The 16,134-nt window shown below is 46.6% G+C and overlaps 2 protein-coding genes across 2 annotated transcripts in view; one reads left to right on the forward strand and one right to left on the reverse strand.

The window, feature by feature from the left end:
* tdrd9 (tudor domain containing 9) overlaps positions 1–16,134 on the forward strand; it is a 23,675-nt gene continuing 7,541 nt past the window's right edge. Inside the window, exons 1-20 of the mRNA XM_056589704.1 lie at positions 1–246; positions 4,435–4,511; positions 4,670–4,734; positions 5,254–5,475; positions 6,824–6,946; positions 7,497–7,577; positions 7,671–7,835; positions 8,358–8,461; positions 8,573–8,695; positions 9,625–9,709; positions 10,239–10,296; positions 10,405–10,509; positions 10,635–10,732; positions 10,842–10,973; positions 12,111–12,273; positions 12,385–12,448; positions 13,229–13,292; positions 13,400–13,444; positions 13,819–13,872; positions 14,486–14,602. Of these exons, the coding sequence (XP_056445679.1) occupies positions 122–246; positions 4,435–4,511; positions 4,670–4,734; positions 5,254–5,475; positions 6,824–6,946; positions 7,497–7,577; positions 7,671–7,835; positions 8,358–8,461; positions 8,573–8,695; positions 9,625–9,709; positions 10,239–10,296; positions 10,405–10,509; positions 10,635–10,732; positions 10,842–10,973; positions 12,111–12,273; positions 12,385–12,448; positions 13,229–13,292; positions 13,400–13,444; positions 13,819–13,872; positions 14,486–14,602 (2,070 nt within the window). The 5' untranslated portion in view covers positions 1–121. The remainder of the gene's footprint in view (positions 247–4,434; positions 4,512–4,669; positions 4,735–5,253; positions 5,476–6,823; positions 6,947–7,496; positions 7,578–7,670; positions 7,836–8,357; positions 8,462–8,572; positions 8,696–9,624; positions 9,710–10,238; positions 10,297–10,404; positions 10,510–10,634; positions 10,733–10,841; positions 10,974–12,110; positions 12,274–12,384; positions 12,449–13,228; positions 13,293–13,399; positions 13,445–13,818; positions 13,873–14,485; positions 14,603–16,134) is intronic.
* rd3l (RD3 like) lies at positions 1,184–2,721 on the reverse strand. The gene is made up of 2 exons (XM_056589710.1): positions 2,357–2,721; positions 1,184–1,544 (listed from the first exon to the last, which is right to left on the reverse strand). Exons 1-2 carry the CDS (start codon positions 2,659–2,661, stop codon positions 1,184–1,186), a joined length of 666 nt encoding a protein of 221 aa, XP_056445685.1. The 5' UTR covers positions 2,662–2,721.

Consider the following 16,134-nt stretch of genomic DNA (forward strand, 5'->3'; position numbering starts at 1 on the left):
ACATCATCCAACCACGACGTGGCGAAGTGAGCTGCATTGGAAATTCGACATCGAAGGTCATTCGAGTTAGTCCCCCGTGCTGTAACAAGTGTTTCATTCAATTTCTTTCATCAAGTTAAATATGAAGAGTTCTATTACACCAGAGCAGATTACAGAGTGGTTTATATTTGGGTCCCAGTTCACCAATATCAGAATTACAGATGAAGTCACAGAAAAGCCGGAGACGACATCACCAGTACGGAATTGGTGAGTTAAGTTTAGTTGTAGGCCTAGTTATACCATGAGTTACACCCAGCTCGGGTTTAACGGTAATTTAGTTGCAGGGATATCTTGCCTAGTTATTTTAGGCTGAAATTCATTGCTCAAAATGTACTTTCTAACGAAAAATGTGACCTCGCACGTAGCACGTGTTGCCCGACTAGGCCTATCAAAAATTTGAACCACTAATTTTTCTTTAACAAAAGTTCCCTAATGTATTATGAAATCCGTTATGTAAAAAAACAACGACACAAGCCAAAGCAACATTTTATTTCATAATGACGGTCCAGTTCTCGGACTTGATTAGTCACGATTAATGGGCTTGTACAGCGCGACGGCACAGAGCGAGGACCTCCATTTTTGGAAGCAGTGAGCATGGACCGTTGCGGCGTGCCTGGTCATGTTTTTTGGTTAATTGTTTAGTTATTGTGAAAAAAAGTATCATTATGGAGATAAATTGGTGGTGAACGGTTGATAGGTTTCTGCCTAAGTTGTTCGATTAGTCTTCAGTTCTAGGACCTGAGTGTTTTTGAAAGATTAAAATATTAATTTCTCCAAGTACTTGGTTAACGTAGTTTGAGTTCAGGTTTATTCCACCCAAATACTACTGAAAGTTCAGCCTATAACCAAATCACATACTACTCCTGTTGGTTCTGTCTCACGAGAATGTAGCCGGAGAAACGTGACTTCACATTCCCTATTATGTAACTTTAATTGGACGTTCATTTGTTGCACTTTTAAGTGAAAAATAACGTTTTTGACCATGGCATGGGGTCAATGTTCATTCAAGGCTCCATCTCATGCATCTCGGTTTAAAGCTGAAGGGGAAGACGTACCCAATCTAAAAAGTAACATGCATGGTTTCAGGACACCCCGGGATTGGACTTCATGTCCCAGAGTTTCTTTGTGGGAATCGTTTCCCCTTTCAAATCGTAGTGCTATATCCTACTGTGGCCCTCACAGGAACTGGGAAGTGTAGAGGAACACCCCAGTCCCTGTAGCCAGCTAAAGAGTCAGAGCGCTGCATGGCCCGGTCCACATATCCAGAGATGGTGGGGATCTCCTCCCTCGCCGGCTCGGTGCATGTCAGCGCGGTAGGAGTGATGTGGCCACGCTTCACTTGGTAGCGGTCGGTCCATGCCTCCGTGGGTCGGAGCTCGGCTTGGGGCCCCGAATGCTCCACTCCCTCCAATTCTTCTCTGCTGAGGAAGTCTCCCAACACCTGCTTGAAGACCAACACTGGCTCCCAGGGCAGAACGCGGTCGGTGGCCAGCGCCTCGCGGAACCTTCGAATCACACGTATCAAAGTGTTATGAACAATGGTGGTAGTTTTACATAATTAATGACATTCATAAATCGAATGTTTATAATTTATCTACACTCCCATGTAATTAATTGGAAAATCATATTGTGGAAGACCGTCTTCAGGGATGCAAATAATCTCTTCCCTTGTGCCGCTTTTGTAATTGTGTCAAAGTGGACTAAATAAATGCAGCTGGCCCAAGCATCCTTGTAACTGCCTTCTAGCTAGCCCATCACACCCACATCCCATCAGCCCTCAATATACCTGCCAACATACACCATGGTATGGCCAGGCACTGAAATCCAATGTCTTGCCATTTCTGCAAAAATATGAAATATGTAATCTATAAGACTACTGTAGAATAAAGAATGCGGTCGTTTTGTATACATTCAGGGAGAGGGAAGGGCCAGGCTACAGGCAGCATCCCCAGTAGTAGTAGAACTTAACAATGCACCTCTGAAGAGGCACTTGGATGCTCCCGGCACCTCCTGTGGTCAAAAATCACCACTGCAACAACATTGCATCCTGTTTGCAGAGCAGTGTTACCCCCCCAGGTTACCTGACTTTTCTGACCCCTGTAAGGAGTCCTAGATGGTATGTGTGGCAGCGTACATAGCCTACTTCTGTGACGGTAACGCGTAATGGCTTGCTTGGCAGCCTGCCCTGCCGCTCGCTCTCCCCCTTCGGGTCGTTTCTCCGCTCCTACTGTCATCCTCTCTGTAGCGCGGCAGCGGCTAGCAAGAGTTGATGGCACGAGGCCAGAGAGAGCAAGGCTTCTGCTAGTCTGCTAGGCACCTGGAGAGAACGGCGGCGGAGTGGGTCGGGGGGACCCGAGAGCACAGGCCCTCGAGGTGCAGGAGTTCGGCCGCGGGGATCAGCGTCCGCAGCCTGGGGTACTTCTGGAACCACCGGAGGCCCAGGGCCAGGCGATGCTCGCGCTCCAGCCGCCGAGCGAGGCGCTCTCGCTCCTCCACATGCCACAGCAGCTCTCTGAGCAACATGTGGCCGGCCGCTGCCCCCGGGCTCTGCAGGCACGGCCCCTCATCCTTCACTGGCTCTTCTGCTTCACGGGACCATTTCATCCAGCTGAACAGAGGCATGGTGGGGAGTGATCCTAGGGAGAGAAACAGGAGGGAGCTGCTCTTTTATGGAACAGAATGAGGTCATGACGTGTGTCTACCACCAAGCATCTTTGTCTGACATATTCTAAAAGAATGACAGTATTGTTGAACCCGATTTGCTCCGCGCTTCCCAGTGCAGCTGGGGGTGACAATGTGCACATGGCTTTTTAAGCATCATTTTTAACATTCCCATAATGAATGGTTTCGCCCTGCCCGAGCTGACCTCTGGTCCACACTATGGTGGGGTTGTGAGTGTCTTTAGTCCTATTCTATCTGGCTTAGAATATATCCCATGTGTGTCAAAGTGACTTTGGCTCATCAGCTTGGACGATGGTTTTTGGACAGACCACACCTGAGTGTTGGACAGAGGACACATCCTTAAGTGTCAGAGGTCATTGCACAGGATTCACCTACCCTGGATTTGTTTGTAAAACCAATTGCAAGGATAAACAATGTTGTACCTGCATGATGTTGAAAGTGACCCTCTGAGCCTCCTCTTAACACTCTTTTACACCTTATTTGGAAAGACGGTCCATACTTACAATTGGGCGCTTCAATGCAGATCCTGTAGCATTAAAATGTGCAAACAAAATCTCTCAACCAGGCAGAGCCCTTGTTTTCTTGCCTCCATGGATAAGACAAAGGGAACTTCATTCCTGGAGTTTTCCAAAAGCATCCTTCTGGGAAAAACAACTGCTGTATAGGCATAAATGAGTGCTCAGACTTTCTGGTTGGTAAATCGTCCTGCTCCAGATGAGGACGGAGTCTTCTTATCATCCCTTCCGATGCTCCTCTGTCTGTCTGGGGGAGAGTTAGTATTGCATTGGTCTATGACTAAGAGCTGTCACCTCTCCTCTGCTCTCACCCCGCTCTCTCTCTCCCTCTCTCTCTCTCTCCACACCGCCTCGTGCTAAGGTCAGAGGCTTTGTTGAATGCACGAAATGTGCAGGCTCAGGAGGGGGGGGGAGAGCAAGGGAGAGCACATGCATCGCCTGCCCGGGCCCATGCATGTGTATGAGCTCCTCAGGCTGCTGCTGGTGGTGCCTCCGTCTGCTGGGCTCATGTTGATCACATGGCCGAGAGAGAGAGAGAGAGAGAGAGAGAGAGAGAGAGAGAGAGAGAGAGAGAGAGAGAGAGAGAGAGAGAGAGAGAGAGAGAGAGAGAGAGAGAGAGAGAGAGAGGAGAGAGAGAGAGAGAGAGAGAGAGAGAGAGAGAGAGAGAGAGAGAGAGAGAGAGAGAGAGAGAGAGAGAGAGAGAGAGAGAGAGAGAGAGAGAGAGAGTTCTGCTGGGGGATGTGCCTCTCTGAAGGACGCACGCTTTGTATTACTTATTTCAGTTGTCTACGATTACAAAGCCTCTATTTATTTTGGCTACACTGCAGGTGTGAGACAAGACACCCCAAGCTGAGCTGTCAACCTGAATCACTTTATTTTTGTTGTTAACAAAGCATTTATATTCAGCAATTGAATAAGAGCTACTATAAATAGCGAGTACTATTTAATGGAATCTTGTGATAAAAACAATCTCAATACAATAGGTAAAATACAACTGTGGAATATGACGCAGCAAATGCAGATTAATCACGTTCATTTCATCTTCAATTGATGCAATCATTTTTATTATTTTTTCATTATTAAAAATATTAATTTTGTATTTTAAAGATGTAGTCAACAACTAAAGACTTACAAGTCTTACAAAATCGTACACAGTGATCCTTCAAAAAAGCCACATTTTAAATGGTATTTTTTTCAGTCCGTCACAACTGGGCAGCCCCAGTAAAGATCCTCCAGATGGTGGACTGAGGAGACCAACCACAGAGCTTCTGGGAAGTGAGTGTTAATGTAACTGCAAGGTCTTCAATGTTAATTTAAGATCGCAACAAATGTGTTTGTCTCTGCATGTGTCTCCTTCTGTTTTTCATTTAAACCTCTCTCTTGATGGGGAGATAGATATTTTCTCTACTAACGATAGTCTATGTTCAATTCAGGTGGTGTACCTCGTCTAGCGAGCTATGAGTATCCCAGGCTGCCAATAACGAAAAACAGACAGGAGGTAAAGATACAATGTCTGTAACGCACACGCAAACAGCAATGTGTCATGTTATCAGAGTACAAACACACCTGCCTGCAGAGCTGCTGTTACTGGGCTGACGTGGAGGCTTTTAGACGTGACAGGAGATTGGATGAATCAGCTCCTCAACCCTAAAGTGTTTCTGTGAAAGCAGAATATATTCACCTGTCTACCAGTTTGTTTCAACTCGTTTACCAGACCATAGTCCTCTGCGTCTTCAAGCTGGTTCACGTACTCTTTTGGTTTGAGCTTGGTTTGTACTGTTGTTATCTGTGTACGATTTGGATGTTTTACTTATTATTCTTGTTATTTTTTTCACTTCAGCACTTTATTGCGGGTTTTGCACAGAAAGCGCTCTGTAAATAAAGTGTGATTTAGTTTGCCAAGGAAGCAACGCTCCTTCAGGCTGTTATTCTCCTCAGTGTCTTGAGTTTTGTTCTCTTAATTACCCTCTCTACTGAAGCGATAATGCATTGTTCCTAACTCATCCTCCGTCCCCAGCTCGTCTCTCTGGTAGAAAACAACTCCGTGGTGATCATCCGTGGAGCCACGGGCAGTGGCAAGACCACCCAGCTGCCCCAATTCATCCTGGACCACTACAGCGAGAAGAACGCCCCGTGCAACATCGTGGTCACCCAGCCACGTAAGATCGGAGCAACCAGCATCGCCCGATGGGTGGCCACCGAGCGCAGGTGCACCCTGGGCAGTCTGGTGGGCTATCAGGTGGGTTTCCTGGTGCTCACGGTGCAGTAACGCCTCCCCTGTGTTGACCAGCTTGTTCCACTTTAGCAAACCAAGATGCGCTTCTACAACATGAAGTACAAAGTAAAATAAACAAAATTGAATCGTTATAGTATAAAGGTTATATCATCAAAATCAATGAAACCACAGAGTTAGATTACAGGGGGACACTATAAATGTTACATTACAGTCTTGTGTTTATCCTCACACATCTGTTGTTATCTAAAGGTGTCAGTAAGTGAGCTGCTATGGGTGAGCGATAATAGCTGTACACTGAATAGAGATTTTCTTCAGATGAGGCTCAATGAATCCATTTGACATCTAGTATTTGTATCCATGGTCTGTCTGTATTGTATGTAGTTCATGTTGTCTTTGTTCCCTCTGCAACAAATACCAAAACTAAGAAGCCCTACAGCCTCACCCTGGGCCCTCTCTGTTGCCCTTCCTGCCCCCTCTCCTCTCTGTTGCCCTTCCTGCCCCTTCTCCACTCAAGACCAGCCATGAACCTCCCATCAGAAATCCATTCTCGACCTTTTGGTTGCTGCTCTTCCACTTGACTAGTCAAATGCAAATTAGCACCGCACAAATCAAGCCTTTTATTTCTGGGTCATCTTTGTAGTTTTGCATCTCATGGCATTTGAACAGGCTTGAGCTCTAGCTGCACCCATAGTTGGATAATACATCTGTCAGTCCGTCCATCCGTTCTCGAGCAGCCAGAGAGAGTAACGGGTCATTATCTTGTATTCCAAAGCCCCTCCATCTCTTATTTTCACAGAGAGTTGCTTTTATGCTGTCATCGCTCTGTTTTCCCCCAGGGCGAGTGATGGAGTGGCTGATTGTGCCACTCTCTCTTCCTTCCCACTACTCTATGCCTCCTCTCGTCCTCTCCTCTGAAGGGACCAGAGGGCGAGAAGCCCATGATTCTGGAGGTCATGAGTAGGAGTGTGATTTCTTTACCCACCCGCGGGGGGGCATGGCGAGAGAGCGGCCAGGGCACTCTTCATCGCTGGCCCAGGCCCCTGACTACCTTGAGGGCCGTTGTTACATGTTCACTGATTACAAATCAGTCTCCCTCACTAAGCCGTCGTTGCCATGTATTCATGTTAAAGTCAGCCTGCTATATGCCTTATCGAACATACCCATCCAATTTAACTATGCAATGAATCCAATTAAATGTAGTTAATTGATTACGAAGGATTGTCAGAACAATCATTCAGTGAGTATGCAGGTGTCACGTCACTCGCGTGCAATAATAGGCATAGTAATCCTCCACCAAAATCTGTATGTAGATGCAGCTCTTCTGAAAACTGTGTTTGTGTGTGTGTGTCAGGTGGGCCTGGAGAAGATGGCCACAGAGCACACCCGGCTCATCTACGTCACCACCGGCGTGCTGCTGCAGAAGCTGGTGGCCGCCAAGACCCTCAACGAGTTCTCGCACATCTTCGTGGATGAGGTGCGGGGAAAACACGACTCGGTTGTCTTAACCTGTTACACAACGTTGTCTTCGTGGAACGAGAAGTGGGTCATCATCGACCGCATGATGAGGGTTGTGAGTGCCGTGGCTGCTCACCAGCTTTTGCAGAAGACTCAAGACTCACTTGTTCAGAGTTCACCTAGATCGGCATAGCCTCCCCCACACACTCCACACACCCCCCTTATGCACGTAGTGTATGTTGTAGGTCCTGGCACTTAATGTACGCCCTTATTGTATGTTGTACATCCTGGCACTTAATGTATGCCCTTATTGTATGTTGTACGTCCTTGCACTTAAAAATAGTACTTAGCATTATGTAACATCTTATCCTCGCTATCTTTGTTGTGTACAGGGAATGGGTTAACCTGACAATTGTTAGTGTTTTCAAATTGTTTTTATGAACATCCATACTGTACCGTCAGCAGTACATTGTTGTTTCTCTTTCTACTGAGAAAAGTACTTTTTGGAAGTCGCTTTGGATAAATGCGTCTGCTAAATGTAAATGTAATCTCTCTCACCGCTGTCCCAGGTTCACGAGCGGACGGACGAGATGGACTTCCTGCTGCTGGTCATCCGAAAGCTCCTCCACTCCAACTCTCGCTACGTCAAGGTAGCGTCCAGATAAAGGTTTTTGGGTCCCCCCGTCCCCGTCCCCCCCGTCGCCTCTGAAGGTTGACCCGATGCCAACGTGTTGCCCCTCCAGGTTGTCCTCATGTCCGCCACCATCAACTGCAGGGAGTTTGCGGAGTACTTTGGCTCGCCGGTGCGGGGCCAGATGAACCCCGCGTACGTGTTTGAGGTGGACGGCGCTCCGTACGCCATCGAGCAGAGCTACCTGGACGACCTGCGCGCGCTGTGTCCAGGCAGGGTGAGCCGAGGGAGGAGGCCCTGTGTCTCTAGTGTCTAAGGTCTCTCTGTGTCCAGGCAGAGGGAGGAGGCCCTGTGTCTCTAATGTTGAAGGTTTAGTACAGAGACAGACTCTGCATAGCCTCCCCCCTTACCCCGCCCACACCCTTATTATAAATCACCTACTGTGGTGGTTGAACCTCTAAATGCTTTAACTGGGCACATCCGTGGAAGCACACTCCTAACGGTTTTACATCATGTTCGGTGTGTCGGTTGGTAGCTGCTCCCCATACTACAGGTATTTGGTTCCTTTAGCCCTTGGTTTTAAGGCGATGTTACTGGATGGAGGGCAGCAGTCCCTAGGAGCTGCTCCACCCCCAGGATACCATGATGTATATAAATCGAATAAAAGACGATAAATCTATATTTTGAATGTCGGCCGATATATCTATCGGTAATCTTTTACTCTCCAATATCGGTATCGACCCCTGCAGTGTGGGTCGGGCTCTAGGTGTGAGCCTTGTTGCGTTGGTCTGCCCACCAGGTAGTGCCTATGAGCAGCCACGAGCCCAACATATCCCAGGAGATGTACAACATCGCCATCAGTCTGATCCAGAGCTTTGATGAGATGGAGACCAAAGACCAATGGTAAGGAGGCTCGTTCTTTCAGGAACTGTCCAACCATATGGAACTCCATACAGCACTACATCTCAGAGGATATTCCAAGCCGCTTTGACGACTGCTTTTGCTGGTGTTTAGCAAGAAGACGGAGCAGGACGTGAGCCTGAAGCTACCCGAGCGCGGCAGCGTGCTGGTGTTCCTGCCGGGACTGAAGGAGATCGGGAACATGCAGGAGGGCCTGGCCACGCTGGTCCGCAGAAGGTGGATTCACTCTGGGCCTTTGACGTAGACGAGCCATCCCCGCAAACGCTTTTATATAGTATATACTAGGGGTGTACACGTGTAACCGGTTAGTAAATCATAACCATTTAGGAAAAATCAGTAAACAAAAACCGAACGAAAAGATATGGGAATCGCGACGGTCCATACTTTCAACATAAAGTTTACATATTTATAATTCGAAATTCGTCCCAGCCTTTATACCACAGATACTATAGGGTCTATAGCATATAACCTCGTTTTCTGATTACAGTTTAATGTGACAGTAAGCCGACAACATCCTAATTAACACCGCAACTGCAAATTAACCACACGGAGATAACCATGGCAACCGGTCAAACAAATTTTCTTTTTGTGATCATTGTGTGTGCGAATCCTCCGTGTTGATAAACAAATAATCCCCCTATAGCGGGACTGCAGTCCACTTTAAAATAAATCAAATAATCATTAATTAATTAAAAAAACGGTTAACCGTGTACACGAAAAAAAAGGAGTCGTGTAACCGTTAAAAAAAAAAAAAATTTTGCACACCCCTAGTACATACAGATGCAGCATCTTGCATTGTAACTACTAACAGCACTTGTTCTTGTTACAGGGTTCTCTTACGCTGAATAGCAATGTCGGTTCACTTTCTGTCGACAAAATATTTTTTCAGAACTAGATCATTTAAATTTATAATCACATTTGTAAACCCGATTTTAGGTAGTATCTAAGGAATTTCTGATACTGGTATCGGAACAACTCCAGTACCAATAAGGCCATTGTTTATAAACTTGCAGCCAATTGACTGGTTACGTATACAGTGTTTTAAGTACTATTCCCCCTCTAGATAGATATATACCGGTAACTATATATCTAGTATGCCCTGTATACCGAATAAAAGAGTGTGTGATGAGCGTGCTCTTCCTCAGGCTGCAGGTGTATCCGCTGCACTCCACGGTGACGATGGAGGAGCAGAACGGAGTGTTCCTGGTGCCTGTTCCCGGCTACAGGAAGGTAGGAAGCATGTGGGGAGCCGAGCGGTGTTCCTGGGGTTCCTGTTGTTCCTGGTGCCTGTTCCCGGCTACAGGAAGGTAGGAAGCATGTGGGGAGCCGAGCGGTGTTCCTGGGGTTCCTGTTGTTCCTGGTGCCTGTTCCCGGCTACAGGAAGGTAGGAAGCATGTGGGGAGCCGAGCGGTGTTCCTGGGGTTCCTGTTGTTCCTGGTGCCTGTTCCTAGAAACAGGAAGGTAGGAAGCATGTGAGGAGCAAAACGGACCGTTCCTAGTGTTCCCGGATACAGGAAGGTAGGGAGCATGTGAGGAGCATAGCAGTGTTCCTGGTGTACCCGGCTATAGGAAGGTAGAAGCATGTGCTCCAGACTGCCAGACATCCCAGCTCTCTATCTGCTAGAAAGAGGAGAACTCGAGTACTCGATTTGGACGTCAGTATTCGTTGTCTCAAAGCGTCCATAGAGAAATATATTGTATATTGTCGTTGTAAATGCCCGTCCTTGCTGGCATGGCCTTGATGAGTCTCTCCCCCCAGATCATCCTCTCCACCAACATCGCTGAGAGCTCTGTAACAGTTCCTGACGTCAAATACGGTACCGGCCCACTCTTGCTGTTGTGTTGTCAGTATAACGGCGTCTCTGAGCGCTTCGGATGAGTCGTAGAAGACGTAAAACGATGCAAAACGCTCGATTCGCCAACAGTGATTGACTTCTGCCTGGCTCGTCACCTGGTCTGTGACAACGAAACAAACTACCAGTCCCTACGTCTCACCTGGGCCTCAAAGACCAACTGCAACCAGCGTAAAGGTATCACTCACTCACTCACTCACTCACTCACTCACTCTGTTTTAAGGCATGTCTATATTTCATGAAGGGTAGTATTGTTATACTGTACTACAGCCCATGACCCTCTGGTTCCCCCTGACCTCCAGGCCGGGCGGGCCGCGTCTCCAAGGGCTACTGCTACCGTATGATCACCAAGGACTTCTGGGAGAATGATATCCCAGAGTACATGGTCCCTGAGATGCTGGTAAAGATGTCCCCAGGTCCCCCAGTAACCTCAGCGTTGGAGGTGGTCCCCCTCAGAGAGAAGCCCTGTTGGTGACGAGGATCTGTCGGTCTCCTCCCTTGTGTCCCAGGTGGCTCCTCTGACCAGCATCATGCTGAAGGTGAAGCTCCTGGACATGGGGAACCCCCGCGTGCTGCTCTCCACCGCCCTGTCCCCCCCCAACCTCCAGGACATCGTCAGGACCGTGCTCCAGCTCAAAGAGGTGCTGCTGGCTCTGATCAAGGGGTCCTGCTGTGTCTCCCCCCAGAAGCTCTCCTGGGGGGAGACGGTGCAGAGCTTCTGGGGGAGAGACGTCAGAGCTTCTGGGGGAGACGGGGCCGAAGCTTCTGGGGGGAGACGGGGCAGAGCATGGTCCAGGGAATCATGGTGACGAGGGGCGGAGTTACACCTGACTTCCTGTGTCGTTGAAGCGTTCATGAGGGGATTTTAATATGTTTATACAGCGGCCGGTCTACAGTTTTGATTTGAGACCTTAACAGATGCTCTGTTTTACAGTTTACCACTGCTAGCCCAATTTAAGTTTGTGCCAATTATGTCCATACTGATCCCCGCATCCAGTAACATGATTGGTCAAATACAAATGTTTACATTTATATTTAGGGCATTTAGCAGACGCTTTACTCCAAAGCCAATAAGTCCATGTGTCAGAAGAAAGAGAAACAACAATATCACTGTCTGTACAGTAAGGAAATAAGTGCCAAGCACTAACAATCGCTAGGTTAACCCATTCCCTGTATACAACAAAGATATCGAGGAGATGCTACACGATGCTAATTACTATATTTAAGTGCCAGGACGTAAAAACATACAAATATGAAGCTCAAGAAAGTAAAACCCTCTGCTCACCCAGGTCGGAGCTCGTCTGCCATCTTTAGGACCACTGACCGTAGCACCCCCCCACCCAACGTTCCTCGGGACGGGGGGGTTATGAACGCTCTGGGCTGGGTGAGTGCTGGGTCCAGCTCTGTCACAGCGCATCAGAGTGGTCCTCGGGACGTGCTGAATCAGGAGCGTCAGGGAGCGTTAGCGCCTCAGCAGGGTGTCGACCGCGGTTAGGTGTTGAGGAGGAGCTGTGATAAATCATCAGGTCCCGGTGTTCAGCCCCGTCGCAGGAAGACGTAGGCTCTGCACGACCAACGACATGACTAACGGTGTATTTACTCGCAGGGTTAGCATATAATCATTGGAGCATATATATTTGCGTATCCATTTTGGAGGGTTGAGAGCACGAGGGGTGATTATTCTTTCTTTATTTTTTGAGGCTTTAGGATTAGGCTTAATGTCTTGTCTTTACGTTATGAATTATGAATGAAGAGCCTGGAACATGTCTTCCCTAAAGATGGGGGCGCTATCAGCCAAAAACGACCGTCAAAACCACAACGACGACGGGGAGCTGACGTTCCTGGGGCGCGTGTTGGCCCACCTGCCCGTGGACCTGCGCCTGGGCAAGATGATTGCCCTGGGCCACGTCTTCGGCTGCCTGCAGGAGAGCCTCATCATAGGTGAGCCTGGCTCGCTCTCACCATGACAGTGATGTGAATGGGCGAGTCTGATGTGTCTGCTGTCAGCGGGTGACACCATGAGTGAGTTCTGCCCGTCTTGTCTTCCCTCAGTGGCCTGCCTCTCTCTAAAGAGCTTCTTCGCTATGCCCTACAATCAGATGATGGCCGGCTTCAGGTAGGCCTGTCCCAGCACTCAAAGAGAGATGGGCACTCGGCGGCTCAACTGTGTTCACTGTTGTGTAAAAATTAGAGCTGTCAAGCGATTAAAATATTTAATCGTGATTAATCGCATTAATGTCATAGTTAACTCACGATTAATCGCAATTAATCACAAATAATTTTTCTATGCTAAATATCCCTTGATTTTTTTGTCCCATAATTCTTCTCATTTTAATTCTCTTATCAACATGGTGAAGTGCATCGGCTTGCCTTGTGCAAATGATTTTTTATTGATAACAACATTGGCATATACTGATCAAAACAGGACGATACAAAAAAAGAGCCTATAGTGCAATTAAACGACTGCTTTCAACAAATGTCATTTGAACATAGCAGTCAGGCTACTGCTTCTTTGTTTTGAGCCAAAGAAAAAAAAAAAAAATCTTTTTTTTTTTTAATATAATAATTGCGTTAATCGCGCGATAAAAAATTTAACGCCGTTAAAATTGGTTTGCGTTAATGTCGTTAATAACGCGTTTAACTGACAGCTCTAGTAAAAATAAATCAAATCGAGGATAAACAACCAATGTTTTAATGTTGTAACACAACTGTGTTAAAGCTAGGCCAGGGTAGCTTAGCTAGGTTGAAATATGACCAACTGCAATAGAAACGCATGCTATGCAGGTCACGTACATAGAAGGCCTTTTGGCAGATGAATTTAGTTCAGGAAGAAATAAAACATCCAAAAATTGACACTATATATATTGCATGTACGATTCTTAACTTCGACTTCCAGGACCAAGCTGGGCTTCGCCAACGGCATCCCCAGCGATGCCATAGCGTTCCTCAATGCCTTTAAGGTAACACTGGTTGACCTGAAGTGAAACCTTCCTAGAGAGTATCACGTTTTATTATCTGGCTGTATGTCTCTAAACTTGTTTCCTACGTTCTCCACTCGTCCTGCCAGGCTTGGCACACTGCTAAGAAGACGGGACAACTGAGACACCCAAAGGTGAGCATTTGCTGAAACAGAACGTGAACGTCTGTGATGTTGTTCAATCAGTGTTTAATCTGGTTTTGTTATGGTCAAATACAATAGCAACTATAAAACACAATCTCTTGACATCTATGTACATTTTAAGAAGACGTGGCTTAGCCTTTGCCCTCGAACACAATATGAATCGGTGTTCTTAATTGGCAACACAACTTCAGATCATCTAGTTGCGATTGGCCTCTTTAAGACAATCCGGGGCACCTTGCTGCCCTCCGAGTACTCCTGGAAACCATTAAAGGCCGCTGGTACATGGTGACCTGCTGCATGTCATTGGCTCTGAGCACCCACTTGACGCCTTGCTCTGTGTGCTCCTGGTGAACCTTCCTTCACAGGACGAGCTGGACTGGGGAAAGGAGAACTTCATCCAGATCAGGAGGATCAGAGAGGTACACTGGCACAAGCCTGGATCATTGAGGGACACTTGGAGCTCGTGACACAGTAGTGGAGGCACTTTCCATTGAAGGGGGTTATGCAACGATTCATTTTGTGGCCGTACAGAAAACACTGTGAATACTGTGGGTCATCCAGTCCTACTCGGAACAAAGTGGACATTTGCTCGAACTTGTTCCTGACCTTTTCAGATGATCCAGTAATTGTCTGAAGGGATGAGACATCTGAATTAGGCAGAGTGCTTTTGTGGAAATGGCACGTTCATCCCAATGCGAGTCTGGAAAAATACTTCAAGCCTTTCTAATTAATGTATGCTAGGTAATACTCAATCCTATTTTTTTCTAGACCAACAAACAAACCTTTTTATTTTTTTGAGTGTTCGACCTTTAGAAACAATTGCGTTATTGAAGGCTGTGTCAACATTATTTGTATTCGTTTTAGCTCAATAAGTAGAGCTTTTAGGGTCAGGGGTCAAACACATTAATGAACCGTTTCCACTTTGGATAAGGACGTCCAAGAAATGACAAATAATATTGTAACATTACTGTATGATTGTAGTTGCACCATGCTGCCCGGGTTCTCTTGCTCCATGCCTGTCTGCGCCTCCAGGTCACAGAGCTGTACGAGGACCTGAGGAAGCGTGTCGCCCACTTCAACATGATTGTGCCCGAGAGCCCTCCACCCACAGACTACACCAGCACCAACCGCCAGAATTTCATCATCCAGGTGACCTTCTCAATGAAATGATTCAATAATATAACTTCACTTTAAATCGCAATTCAGCTTTCAAACCTGAAAACAAATCCAAAAAGTTTTGAAACTGCATGTTTTTACTGGAAATGCACTTTTCTTTACTGGAGTCTTGGTGCTCAGAAACGTGTGCCTGACCTGTGATGTAGCACAGATAGATAACATGTACCCTTTATACTTAGCATTGTGTAGCATCTTATTCTAGTTACCGTATTTTCCGGACTATAAGTCGCGTTTTTTTTGTAGTTTGGCTTGCCCTGCGACTTATATTTCGAAGCGAATTATATGCCAAAATTGTGCGTACATAATCTTCGGCCGCAAGATGGCACCGTCATTCATTAGGCCTACAACTGAACGCTGCAAGCCTACTGCACCACCGAATAAATTATATTCTCGTCCTCAATGTCCTCCGGTTCAACCAAAGCTACCCCAGCCTTAGCTGCAATGTTGTGCAACATAGCTGTCACACATATCACAGCGCATGACTTGGCCAGCGAAAACTGGAGCCCTCCACTGGACTTGTGAAGGCATCTAAAGCGCAACTTCCACCTCCCGATGGTGCGCTCAGGTTTAGGACCGCGGCGCATACGCGTCCGGTGGAATCCCGGTGTCACTGAATTCGGTATACTCTCAGAACTACGAGTGGGACCGACACACCTATATTGCTATTGCAATTTTATTCAGTCTCTCCAGACTAAACGTTCTTGTTTAAATGTTTAAAAATAAATGCGACTTATACACCGATGCGACGTATATATGTTTTTTTCCTCGTCATGGAGCATTTTTTGACTGATGCGACTAATACTCGGGAGCGACGTATAGTCCGGAAAATACGGTATCTTTTCTGTATAAAGAGAAAGGGTTAACCTAGCGATTGTTTGTGCTTGGCACTTGGTTCCATGAACATCCTTTCTGTGTCCTTTCTGAATCCTTTCTGTATTATTTCTCTTTTTTCTGACAAATGTACTTATTGAAATTCTCTTTGGATAAAAGCGTCTGCCAAATTCCCTTAATGTAAATGGACCCCTCTAACTGAAGGGGATCGTTTATAGGAATTTCCACATAAATCAAGTCGGATCATAGGGGTAGGGTTGGGTATCGTTTGGGCTTTATTCTGTACCTTTTAAACGGTTCTGGTGCTAAAACGGTTATCGAACCGGTACGTAAAAAAACGAAACCGCACACACTTGAATACATACACGAGTTTCAAATGAAACAAAGTCAGCGGAAACTGAGCTGAAGTTTAGGACATAGCACACGTTGTCACACACGCTGTTGAATGGCAAAAGTGTTTGCTAGCCTACTTGATATGCAAGATTTACGATTGGCATTAAATTACTCGACTTACCCGAAGAGGAAAGGCTGCTGTGATTAAAAAATAAAAATAATTACAAATAATAAAATTACTCGCTGAAAGCAGGCAGGCATGCAGCTATGCTGCTCGCGTTTACACTTGCGCAAGGCAGCCACAGAAGAAGCCAACATTTGTTTTCCACCACTCTGTACCG

Source organism: Gadus chalcogrammus, chromosome 5 (assembly GCF_026213295.1).
Source record: "Gadus chalcogrammus isolate NIFS_2021 chromosome 5, NIFS_Gcha_1.0, whole genome shotgun sequence".
Taxonomy (NCBI): Eukaryota; Metazoa; Chordata; class Actinopteri; order Gadiformes; family Gadidae; genus Gadus; species Gadus chalcogrammus.